The 13,675-nt window shown below is 39.9% G+C and overlaps 1 protein-coding gene across 2 annotated transcripts in view; it reads left to right on the top strand.

The window, feature by feature from the left end:
- The window catches only part of dnah9 (dynein axonemal heavy chain 9), a 325,024-nt gene that overhangs the window by 151,761 nt on the left and 159,588 nt on the right, over positions 1–13,675 (top strand). For both annotated transcript variants that reach the window (XM_033044073.1, XM_033044072.1), the window contains exon 45: positions 10,613–10,736. In XM_033044073.1, the coding sequence (XP_032899964.1) occupies positions 10,613–10,736 (124 nt within the window). The remainder of the gene's footprint in view (positions 1–10,612; positions 10,737–13,675) is intronic.

Genomic DNA, 13,675 nt, shown 5'->3' with positions numbered 1-13,675 from the left:
AGGTGACATGGAATGGGAAGAAACTAAACTTGACCTGGGAACAATATGAGATCTGCAGAGATCACGAAAAGGGAGAGATTATTAAAGCAAACATTCATGTATAATTAATCTGGCTGGTATTTATTATTAGATTGTGCTGGAACTCCAGTTGTATAATAAATACATTGATATACTTATTTAATTGACTAGCAGTTTGTTTGGAGTAGATTTTGCATAATGGAGAATACAGTATTCTGCAGTACAGATCCAGTAATAGACCTTGTGGGTATTTTCAGGTGAATGATGCTGTTATGGGAAGTACATGCATTATCTGTTGAATTGTTTGATTATTGAGGGACATATACGTTGGATCTAGGCCCTTGACAGGTACTAATGGAACTGACACCTGGGAAAACATGCTTGACCTCCTCCCGTCCAACTAACTTCACAGAAATGATGGAATGAGTTGGAACTGCAAGCTATGCACTCCTGGTGAAAACTATGTCTTAGTTCGACATTGAGGGCACTTTTCACCACTTAACAAGCAAGGTGCTAGTGCTGTGGTAAGAAGAAGAAATCCAGCAACCCAAAACAGCAGAGGCAACAAACTTGGGCAGTGCCGAAACCTTTGCCTTGCAGCTTGGAATAATTCCAGGGGTTTGGTGGGAATTGCAATGACAATACCACGGTTGAGTACACGTTAGAAAGAGGCAGGAAAATAACAAACAACCCAACAGAAGACTAACATCTGGTGCACAATCACTGCATCAGATTGAAGGTTGCACAATGCTACAAGTGGAGAGCATTGCTTCACACACAAGAGAAAACACTCTCAACATCCAGCTGATAAGACCACTCAGGACTCCCAACCTTTCAACCTAGTCTCCTCCGCCTCTAGCCATTCTGACCATTCCATTCCGATTAGCTTTTCCTCATACTGCTTATTCCAGGCATTAGTCTTATTATTATCTTTCACCTACTATCTTCCAATCAACTTATTTTGACTGCTCCATTACCACCTTTGCTTAAAAAAGGAAACTAATGCAGGTGACTGTACTCTATATGAGGTCACAACAATCTATAACTGACGCTGACATCTTTATTCAATTGCCCTAGCGATATACAATAAGCAATTGGCTTTCTTAATGGCAAACCTTTTGTGAATCATTCACTGGGGCACTCTGCAACTCAAAGTTCTGCAATCTCTCAGCAATTAGAGAATAAAAGCTTTTATTTTCTGCCAAAATAGACAATCCCTGTTTTCCCACTTTGTACTCTATTCACCACATCTTTGCTACTCTTTTAATAATTTTTTTTCCTTATCAGTTTCCGTCCACCACTCCCCACCCTCTGTGTCCGAATTCCGCCCACCCTCTAACCTGCCTGCCCCTATTTGACCATCTCACCCCACCTCGCCTGGTTTCATCTATACCCCCGTCTCACATCTCTCTCACCTCTCTAGACCGACTATCTTCCTCCTCCACCCTTCACTCCTGATGCCGGGTCATGATCTGAAATGTTGACCATCCTGTTATCTTCATAGATGCTGCTGGACCCGCTGAGTTCCTCCAGCAGTTTTATTTTTGGTGCTGTAGTACTCTTAACTTAATTCAAAGTAACTATGTTACTGTCAATACTCTGACAATGAGGATAATTGTCCAGTTATGTCCAACTCTTAAAAGAAACGTATCAAGAAATCTTCTCAGCCTTCTCAAACAGCAGCAACATTAATGGAAATTTTAACAAAAGCTAGTAGCCGATATTGTCATAAAATAACTTGTTTTTTGTATGCCAGAAGAGAGGTTTGCATATCTATGCTCAACATTAAAAAAACATGTACTTTAATATCTCATGGGTTGCCTGGAGGAGATAACTGTGATCAAAGAACAACAGTTGCCAGTTGTTTCATTAAACTTTAAACAAATGAAGGCAGTTTTTAAGGTGTCAAAAGCAAATCACTGATCTCAAGTACAAGAATTTCTCAAGGCAGGTCCTCAACCACTTCTCTTCCAGCTGCTTGTGACCGAACCTTCATCATAACAACAGGGACAGGATCATGTTGCTAATAAAAATCTGCATAACTTCTTCTGTAATTGATTATGCAAGGTTCATATGCAGCAGGATCACCTGGGCTTGAGCTGACAAGTGAGAGGTAAGCTTAGTTCTACATAAATGGAAGGCAAGGGCATCCCCAATAAAGAGTTGCCTTCCAGTGAGCTTCAGTGGGATTTTCACTTGTGAGGTCTGGAGACTCTGCGTGAACATGTACATACTTGTCCCAGTACCAAGAAGGGTCTCGACCCGAAATGTCACCCATTCCTTCTCTCCAGAGATGCTGCCTGTCCTGCTAAGTTACTCCAGCTTTTTGTATCCATCCAAGGCTACAAAGGCAGGCTCATCTGCTGAGCCCTCAATACCTGTGTACTGTTGATAACGCTCATCATATGAATATGGTAAATACACCCATTCACCTCATCACATGCAACTTTTTAATAACACTCAGATAATATATTAACTCTTGCCAGCATCACCATAAAGTGAAAAAGTCATTACATTTGTTTTTTTCTCTCCTGATATTGGACCCCTGACTAATCCAAAATCCTAAACTTGGCATTGCTCCCACACACCAGCTTGCTCTATTTTAACCACTTGTTCTTGCCATTATCCTTCTCATAGTCACAAATTTCTGTCTAATCCTTACTCTCAGCCCAAACGTTATAAGGTGACCTTTGCCCTCCTGCAACCTGCGGTGTTAACACGATGTAACACCATTATTTTATGACAGGTACAGAATGGGAATAAATAGAGCTCAAAATGTGAAGAAAGTGTGATGTGGTGACTTTCACATTGGTTGCCAAATGATCCCTGCGCTTTCAGCAGGATCTCACCCACCCATATCTTCCTGCCTTCATGTAATCTACGTGGGTAGTGAAACATATTTAACATACAAGAACCACACTGGTGGACAGCTACCCAACATAACCAGAAATTCAAGAGTCAAGAATATTTTATTGTCATACGCCTCAAAATAGAACGATAAAATTCTTATGGGCAGCAGCACAACCGATATGTAAACATAGTACTCTGTAAAGCCCGTAATAAACAACAAAAAGTTGAGTATGTATAGATTTTTCATTTAAAACAGACAAATAAATAAATGAGTAGTGCAAAGTCAAAAATAATGCCCGAAAGCCTATATATTTCGGAGCTTATTTGGAGGTTGTAGTGTTTAATAGCCTGATGGTTTTAGGGAGGAAGCAGCTCCTGGAGCTGGACATTAGAGTTTTCAAGCTCCTGTACCTTCTTCCCAAAGACAGCAGTGAAATGAGAGCCCAGTCATGGTGGAGTGGGTCTCTGATGATGCCGGCTTCTTTTTAGAGGTAGCGACTCTGGTAAATCCCTCTGATAGTGGGGCATCAGAGAAGTGGTTGTCCAGAATGACAAACCTCACCAGCTCTGTCCAGGTAGCAAGGATGCCGTTCAGACAAATAAGCACAACACAAACATTATTTTGTGTGGATATCCAAAGCACTTACTGGGAATGGACTTCAATCTGAAGCTCAGTCACCCACCAGTTCTCTGTGAACTTGAGCTCACTCTGCTATCACCTCCCAGAGAATCATCATTTACTGACTAAACCAATTGAATGTGAAGTCTTAGATCGGGGCTTTGTACGTCAATTGTATTTGGAAGAATTTTCTGGCTTTATTGGCAGTAACTGACAGAAAGAACAAGTATCACTGACAGACTGCTCCAAGTTTCAAACTTGACCGACCATGTGGAATAGCAGGGCCCAAAAACATGATGAGGCCTGTTCGATTTTATGACAGTTCTAGGACAACTTTGTGAGTCAATAAATCACAGAGGCAATGATGGCTTGCTGACCTTTCCCTTCTCAAGAGAGTGATGACCCACTGACATGTGTCTCCGATATTCAGACAGATAGTAATCATTTTCATGGCCCATTTCGAACGTTATTGAGCATGAAATATCAATTATCTCTGTGAGAGAGTGAGTGCACTGGGCTATTGTATGAATTAACGTCTATTTGGATTTCTGTGTGAGGGAGCAGTGTCTGTTTGGTATGTTAGATATTTGAGCCGCTTCAGTTGGCCGGGCGGCTTATTCAGGAGTTGACCGCAAACAATTATATTGTGGACAAATAAGCAAGAGGTGAAAGCATGTTGAAAGTGGACGGGATGTGGTTGCCAGCAGAGTTACTCACAGGTGAACTGCTGTCCCATTTCAACAGCGTACAATAAAGAGGAATGCTTACCAAGATAAGTAAAGGACTCCTTTCCCTATAGGAAAAATGAGGTTGAAAGTATTCTCTTGTTTCAGCTTGTTTTTATGTCTCTTCAAGTTGGATGTTCATCTGACAACTTGTTCTCCACATATCTGACCGTTAAAACAAGGATGAGAATGACTTGTGGCCATTACAAAGTTCAGCTATTCATTGACCTCTGTACATCAACTAAATGAAAGTTAAAACACAAAATATTTTTGCCTTTGATATTCAAAGATAACCTACAATGATGAGCTGATCAGTCCGAATCTTATCGATAAAAGAAGGATTGAGACTTCAAATGCACATTTTAACGATGCAGTTGAAATTCTCAGGATCATATTTTTCTCCCTGCCGAATAATGCATTCCTAGATTCTCATTCACTTACTGCGAGTTAGAATAGTAATAAACCATGCATGATCTATTAAGAATCCAGACTCTGTGTGAGGAAAGTTAATGAAAGGGGTTTTGAGTACAGGAGCAAGGATGTCCTGAAGTTAGGTGACACTTGGAGTGTGCGGTTTTACTCTGTTTACCTAAGAAATGATAGACTTGTCAGAGAGGCAATGAAGCAAAGATCCACCAGACCGCTTCCTGGAATGGCAGGACTGTAAAGGAGTGACGATTGATTGATTATGGCTGGATTTATGAGGGATAATATGAATGAGGGGGAATCTATTTGAAATGTTGTAGCGACACCTTGTGGTGGCCCTGTTAAGATCGAACCCTCGCGATTGGCTGGCGTGGTCACATGAGCGCGGGAGTTTACGCGTGGGTTTTTTCTGCAACCCTTCATTCAAGCACCACGCGAGTTGAACACACATCATTAAAATTTGGCTGTCCTGTTCGACTCAGGTGCCTTCTTTATTTCCGTTCCAAAATAAAGAATTTTGCACACCCTCACGTCTCGACTCGCCAAAATGTACACAATTCTGACTGGACTTGACGGATTGAACAAAGAATGGTCCCTGCCCTGGTTGGGGGTTCTAGAAGCAGGGGTCAGTATCAGGATATGGATGTAAGACTTTTACAACAAAGATGACAAGAATTTTGGTGAGACAGTGGAATGTTTCACCACAAAAGATAGTGGACGCCAAGCCTTTGAATATATTTAAATGGAAGCCGATAGTGGATAGTCACAAAAAGCATCAAGTCGTTTGGAGAAAGAGGGGGAATATGGTATTGAGAATGAGGATCAGCCTTTATTGTCTTGATGATGAAGCAGGCTACAAGAACTGAATAACTTAAGTTTGAATGAACTTACCTCTTTTCCCAGTTACCTCCTTACCCCAAATTATTCTCAAGGCTTCTCACACGTAGTGCGCGGACTTGTACAAGGTGATAACCAACAGGATGCAGGAAGGAGCTGCAGATGCTGGTTTACAACGAAGATAGGCACAAAATGCTGGGTAACTCAGCGGGACAGGCAACATCTCAGGATAGGAGGAATTGGTGACCTTTTGGGTCGAGACCCTTCTTCAGACTGAGAGTCAGGGGAGAGGGAGACATAGAGATAGGGAAGGGCAAGTGGGAAAATGAGACATCAGAGGGGTCGAAGTTCAAGTAATATGTAGAATAGATCATTGTTAGCTGGGGAAAGGTGTGTTGTATCACAGTATTTTTGCCACCATACTATGGCCCCATGTCAGCCCCCCACCCTCTATCACTCATCATCTGAGACAGGATCGTGAGCCCTGTCTATACATCTCCTCAATATCCTTCAGTTTAATAAAGCATTGTTCACTTGTTTCCGTAATTGCTTTATAACGTATTATTAAAACATTTTTTTTAACTCCTTTAATATATGAATGTAGAAAGAAACCATTTCATGGAGTCCATAAAATCCTTATTAACGATGAGCCCATTCATGAGCTTTATTTTCTAAATTTGGAGCAGTAACAGAGATTGGCCTCCACTCAGTAGTACTGATGCAGGTAAAGCAGTAGTAATGAAGCACTGACTGCACCAGGCTGACTATTGTATCCATCAAGATGCAGTACCGAACGCCACAGGAGATCCTTCTTCCTTGTGGCTATCAAACTGTACAACTCCTCCCCCTTCTGTCATGGGGTGGACTGATTCACCTTCAACCCTGCCCCCCCCCCCCCCCCCCCCTTTAAATATATATAAATATGTATATATATATTTAAAGCCATGATATATGTAGTTAGGTTTCCAGGACAATCTGAGAAAACTGTAATTTATTATATCCAAGCTAATTCATTGTGTGTTTCTCAATTACATCCCATTACAATAATAATATTTTATTTACACAGCAATGATTATTCATCAACTGCAATGTGCTCAGGGTAATTGTAAGGAGCTTATTTAAGTATTGGCAGCAGAAGAAAGCTATTCAGCAATTCAATTTTCCAATGTCTCATTCTTTTACACTCACTGCTGCTCTCCTGTACTAACCACCTCACTTGAGATCCAAAAATCTCTATACAATCAAAAATGTATCAATCTGTGCCGTGAATAAACTCAGCCACTGAATGAATGCCAAAGATTGTTTATGCTCTGGGTGAAGAAATTACATTGATCTTACTCCTGAGAGCTGAACCTTATTTTGAGACTTTGAGAGCTCTGGTTCTAGAGAACTCAGCTTGTGGAACCATCCCAACTCTCAAGTCTGCACTCATTTTGTAACCTTTAATGAGATCACCTCTTATTCCTCTAAGATCTCCTTAATTTCCCTTCATACCACAAAAACCTTGTCTCAGAAACATTCTGGTTAACAAAGCAGCCAGGATTTGTGCTTTAAGATACAAATTGCAAAGAATGAGATGAATACAAAGCCAGAGGATTGGCAGTGCAAATTTTAGCTTTGTAAACTTGCATTTCAATGCTAATACATAGTTCTCCCATATCCACAGACCCTTGTTAAATACACATTTAGATAGTGAAACAGTGAGGTTAAATGCCTCAGAAAATTTCATATTCTCTATCAGTGGCATGTAATTATAGCAATGTCTGAGTCATCAATAACTTGCTGTCATATTTCAGGTTTGTGACTAATTCCAGTCCTGTACTGCATGTCAATCTGATTTACAACAGGCATTAATGAAATTGCAAAGCTTGGTTCTTTCATTTTTATGAGATTCCATTTTCAGTGAAGTAAATAGTAGCTTTCACTTATATCCAACGATTATTGTTAGCTTTAAAATAAATAAGTGTAACCCACTTAATTGAAGGAGTTACTAACATTCTTCCTTTGATCATCTCCCTGCAGAAGGCAATGTATTTTTTCAAACCTTTTAGTAAGAAGGTTTAGTTTAGTTTAGAGGTATAGCGTGGAAACAGGCCCTTAGAGCCACTGTGCCCATGCCGACCAGCGATCCACGCACACCTACACTATCCTGCACACACTAGGGACAATTTGCAATTTTGCCAAGCGAATTAGCCTACAAACCAGTACGTCTTTGGAGGGTGGGAGGAAACTGGAACGCTTGAAGAGAACCCATGCAGTTCATGGGGGGAATGTACAGACAACACCCGTAGTCAGGATCGAGCACGGGCGTTTGGCGCTGTAAAGCAGCAACTCTTCTGCTGCACCACCGTGCCATCCTAAGGTATAAAACTGAAGAGGGGATTTCTCATTTAGGCCAAATTAGAAACACCAAAAAAGGTTAATCAACTATTTCTGAACGTGAAGTGTGCGATGAATGTCATGTTGTACTTCACAGATAATATTCTTTTAATTCAGAAAGAAAAATAAATAAATTGACGATTAGATATTCAATAAATCCACCAGTTTATCTCTGATTAAGATGTCACCGTAGTAGCGGGTCGCTAACGTTCAGCCCATCATTGCTTCTGTTCGAAGAGGACTTTGACAATATTTGTCCCCTTCATAAGGTCATCCCTTTTCTCCAACTCCCAGAGACACTGCCTTGTTCCCCTTTTCCCATCAGTTCAACCTAACAGTTTAGCTACAACAACATATAACGTAACGCAAAGTGTTCTGTCGGGTTGCACAGGAACAGCGTCAATCACAATGTTACGCTAGGATATTTGAGCTAAGCCTGCAAAAATCCAAAATCTTTGTTGAGAAGGTGGATTCAAAGGAAGGAAGATAGAGAAAGGTGGAACTTCAGAGATCAGTGCTTGATACCTGATAACATAACCGCCAGTGGTGGGATGTTTGAATTTGGAGCTAAATTAGTGGAGACTAGATAACAAGTGTTGTAGGACAGGAGACAGTAGCCGTTGTATAGAAGGATTTTAAAATAAGGATGAGAATTTGAAAATCAGAACATTGTTTAATCTTCATTCAATATATATATGGATGGTGGTGAGATCAGATGTGAATGGTAGTGGGTGTGAATTAGGCTTGGGGAGAAATAAACCCACACAGTCACAGGGAGAATGTAGAAACACCATCAGACAGCACTCGTAGTCAGGAATGAACCCGGCTTGCTGATGCCATAAGACAGCAGCTCTACCACTGCGCGACTGTGTCTAAAGTTGCTGGACAGTCTGTTTCAAGAACAGAATCTTCAGTTTTGTGAAAAGGGAAGCTATTCAAAAGGGTATGGGTTGGTTCATAAAGAAGATGATAGGTATTTTTATCATGGATTTCTGAAGCAGAGTAATATTGAAGGAAGGTGATCTATCAATTAGATATGAAGGGACTGGGGTTTGATAAGATCAGGATGTCTTAGTTAATTTGAGCTTTATAACACGGACAATTATTGAAAAAAGATTGAATGTAATGTAATTGAGAAGATGAAAAGCAATTCATCAAAGTGGTGTATAAGGAGGAGACTAACTAATCAATAGTTGACATATAAATGAGCGAATATGATTCATGTGTACGAATAACTTGATTTTTATGAATATTTACTTTGAAGGTAACTTCTGAGTTCAGTCTGCTGTAGTTTGTTTTCCATGCTAGTATTTATTTTATTGATTAGCTTTTTTCTTCTTGAAATTGAATTGAAACTAACATAATCCAGAATGCCAAGATTGTGAAAGTTGATCACACATTTAAGAGGTTGAGTGAGATGAGGTAACAGAAAAAGGTTGTCCAAATATGTAAGTTTTTTAAATTCATTTACACATTTTGCTTCCTGTGGGTGGAAGTGCCATAAATTCCCTATATTTATATTCTCAGGTGATTAGTAGTCATAATGGCTCAAGCTTGCAAAGTTGAGCTCCATTGATTTTCTGCATTTTCCCAACACCTAAGTGCGATCTCAACATGCAAAAGATATCCTTGACTCACAATGGAAACGTTGTTATTTTCAAACTTTAAAGAGTGTAAATCCTGTGCCTAAGTGATTTTATTGTGAGAGCTATGTTAAAAAAGATAACAGATTGAATGTGTTTCCATTTCTGCCATGATGTATGCTAATTGTGACGATGGATTGAGTATTACAGTCATAGATGCCAGTCACTTGATTGGTGGGATGTATTGTTAGAGTGAACGAATACTAAATGGAACCATCCCTTGCCCTGATTCATCTTCATGTGTCAACATTTCTGTCTGTAGATGCCACATAACTTGAGTGTGAGTGTATATTGAAGCAGTTATTAACACGTTTTCATACAGGTGTCATTATTTACAGCAGGAAATGTATTCTGGATGGTTTCAATGACAGACGAATCCCTCTATTTGTTATTTTCTGTAACCCATTCCTCGCTGATGTATATACCAAGTAATCTACTGCTATAGCAGCCAAAATACTACAGCTTTTGGAAATCAGAAATTACATGCTTACAATGGTTTAGATTTTCAGCATGTCTGACAGCATCTGTGGGTGGGTGGGTGGGGGGGGGGGGGGGGGGGGATATATTTTCTCAGTGTCTTTAATTATTGATTATGTCCAACATTTTCTGTTTTCTAATCACTTGTTTTATAATCCTGCCTCATGGTTAATTGACAAGAATGTAGGCCACTTTCTAATCCAATCCATATTTTACTTTCTATATCAGCAGTCATATCAATGTGTTTTGTTGTTGCAACAATCTTGGTGGGTTTAAGGATTATTGAATGCTTAAACATAGAGTTGAGGAAGATATTTCAGTACAATATTGAACAAGTTCTGCTTCATCAATGTTATGTTTAGATAAGGTGTTATACAAAAGCCCTCATCATTATTGTCCATGTGAATATAAGTGATCTCAAGTCACCATTTCACAAGCAGCTCCTAACATTACAACAATCCTTGTTCAACTAACACCAATAATCGTTTGTACAAGTTATTTATGTTACTACTTGTTATGTGTATATTTTGACTCGCATTTGTTTCTGAAGCATTATACATATCTAGATTTTTTTTCCTTGAGATAGTCTAGTAACATAAATTCCAACCACTGAAATAGACTGGCTTCTTTCTTTCCAGACTGACCTTGCTAACCTGTGCTTAATGGCTGGAGTCAAGAATGTGGGCACAGTCTTCTTAATGACAGATGCTCAAGTAGCTGATGAAAAGTTTCTGGTTCTTGTGAATGACCTGTTGGCATCAGGTGAGACCTCCCATTCAATCTAATAAAGTAAAATATACAAATTATTTTTGAACACATTAATAATAAATTGCTCAATGTTATCACCATGCGCAAAGCAAGTTCACGTGAGACCAATTATACATTGCCATTGGCATTATTGAACTTATTAGAAAAGATCATTATAATTGATTACCAAGTTGAAAAAGGGTTGGAGGATATTGAATAAATTACTAAACCTTGCAAGGCAAGAGTGAGTTGTGGTAATAAGTATCTGAACTGAAGTGAAGTGCCTTTGTACCTTAAATGTGGTTCATGTGGATCTAAGTAAGTGATTGGGTGATTAGAACATAGGAATGTGATTTTATTAATGTCTACTTTTATGTTCCACGAAGCAATGTCATCACAGCCGGCAGCGTTGATACCCAGGGATCTGTTACTTCATGAAGTGGGAAGATTGACTGCTGTGGAGTTTGTTAGACCTGGGCAAACACGTTCCAGTATCATCTGGCTCACAAAGAACCCCCATTATTATTCGAAAATTCTCGTAGCTTCAATGACCTGTATTTGATCCTGTGACCGCTGGATGCATGTTCTCCCTATGATTTAATGAGTTTCCCGAATGTTCTCTTGTTTCCCGAATGTTCCAAAATGTGCGGATTGGCACATTAATTGTCCACTAGAATTTGCCCTGAGTGTTTAGTTAAGAGGTAGAATGAAGGAGGAGAGAGGGGGGGGGGAGGGAGAGACTAATGGATATTATTAGTAATTTGGATGAGAATACGGGCACGGTTCTTGATCCTGATCAACTGGGCAAATCGGCTAAGGACGACAGATGGCACAATGGGCTAAGTGTTCGGCTGGCGACCGGAAGGTAGCCGGTTCGAATCCCGCTTGGAGTGCATACTGTCGTTGTGTCCTTGGGCAAGACACTTCACCCACCTTTGCCTGTGTGTGAATGTGTGTGAGTGATTGGTGGTGGTCGGAGGGGCCGTAGGCGCAGATTGGCAGCCACGCTTCCGTCAGTCTGCCCCAGGGCAGCTGTGGCTACAGAAGTAGCTTACCACCACCGAGTGTGACTGAGGAGTGAATGAATAATGCGATGTAAAGCGCCTTGAGTATTAGAAAGGCGCTATATAAATCCCATCCATTATTATTATTATTAAGGAACAACAGACGGAATATAGTTCAAATAAATACGAAGTATTGCATTTTCAAATGACAAACCAGGGCAAGGCTTACACTGTAAATGGTAGGGCCATGGGGAGAGTGGTTGGACAAAGCGATATTGTGTTGCAGCTACATAGTTCCATAAAAGTAGTGACACAATGTGGTCAGTTGCCATCATTGGTCCGGCTATTGATAACCGGAGCTGGGAGATCATGTTACATTTGTACAAAATGTTGGTAAGAATACACTTGGGGTACTGTTCACACTGTTCTTGTTGTCCTGCTATATGAAAGATGTAATTAAACTGGAAAGGGTGTAAATCTAAGGTGATAGGAGAAATATTTAAAAGGAACCAGAACCGTAACTTGTTCACCTGGAACGACCTGTCGGAGGAAGTGGTGGAGGCAGGTACATTGCGATGTTTAAAAGATATTTGGAGAGATACATGGATGGGAAAGGTTTAGAGGGATATGGGACAGTGCAGGCAAGTAGGAATAGCTTGCTTGGACAGCTTGGTTGGCATGAAAAAGTTATGCCGAATGGCCTGTTTCTGCACTGTGTAGCTCGTTGACATTTGAGCACCCATTTTTACAATAAACCTACCCGAATCTATTAGATTCGGGTAGGTTTATTGTAAAAATGGGTGCTCAAATGTCGGCATGAATCCGGTCAGCCTATAGGCCTGTTTTCAAGCTGTATCTCCATCTCTAAGCCAACAACCTTTCCTCAAAAGAGCAAAATACACACTGTTTTCAAGTTATCAAAATGTCCAAAGGGATGGTCATTTCAAATGAAAAGCCATATCAAAAACAATTTCAGAACTCATTTGGAAACAAATGCTAATAATGCATTCAAATGGACCTTATTACTATCTCAGCAGCATCAGAAATACATTCATAGGGGCACCGCAGGAATGACTATCTATCTGAGCAAATAGTATAATCATGCACATCTACGGGTTTCCCTATACTTTAACCACTTTCCCTTCGAATATATTGGGAAGCGTAATGCATCAGCGACACATGGAATTCAGATGCAGGAACGAAATGCATTTTTCAAATTGATGCTAGCATTTGCAAGTATGTCTCCTCACCTGCTGCTTTTTTTATTAAAAAGAAGAATTGCTTTGTTTTATTAAAATGTCATGTAGGAAAAAGAAGCAAATAGCCCATTAAGCCTGAAGCACAATCAAAATAGTTGCAGCATCATGAATAAACACTTTCTGGCTTTTGATCACAACTAGGTGGTCTCACCAGGAGAGACAAAGAAGAATTGTGAGCCCCAAATGGGACAAAAATCTTTGGGGATAGTTCTCTTTAACATTCTTAATCGATACTAGTTTCGGACATTTTATTAACCATGAACATGCGATCTGCCAATTTACAGATGTATATATTCTAGCACCTGCCTGGCTAAGAACTTAAATGTTAAGAATTTTGCTGGGCTTTGTTTGGATTTTTTTTTTGTTGCTGAAATTACTGGGTCAAGGGCATTACGATTGTATTAAGTATAGAGAAACCTGAATTATGTGGCTAGTTCATCCATTACTGGTGTAACTGTAAGCAGAGATGGACTTGTAGCAAATGTTTTTAGTAAATGACAGTACAATAAGGAAAGCAGTTCAAAATGTTGACCCAGTACGTCAATATGATCTGTGTGATTTGCAATCAATCTGCGTCTTGGTATTTGCAAGGTGCCCTTGGCCAGAAAGCTATTATAAATTAACTTTCTACATTACAACTGTATTTCAACTTAAATGAAATACTGTAGAAATCGTTGTGCTCTTTGAGAAA

This window comes from Amblyraja radiata, chromosome 26 (assembly GCF_010909765.2).
Source record: "Amblyraja radiata isolate CabotCenter1 chromosome 26, sAmbRad1.1.pri, whole genome shotgun sequence".
Lineage (NCBI taxonomy): Eukaryota > Metazoa > Chordata > Chondrichthyes > Rajiformes > Rajidae > Amblyraja > Amblyraja radiata.
Note: the sequence above shows the minus strand (reverse complement) of the source record. Positions and strands in the feature narration are given on the sequence as shown.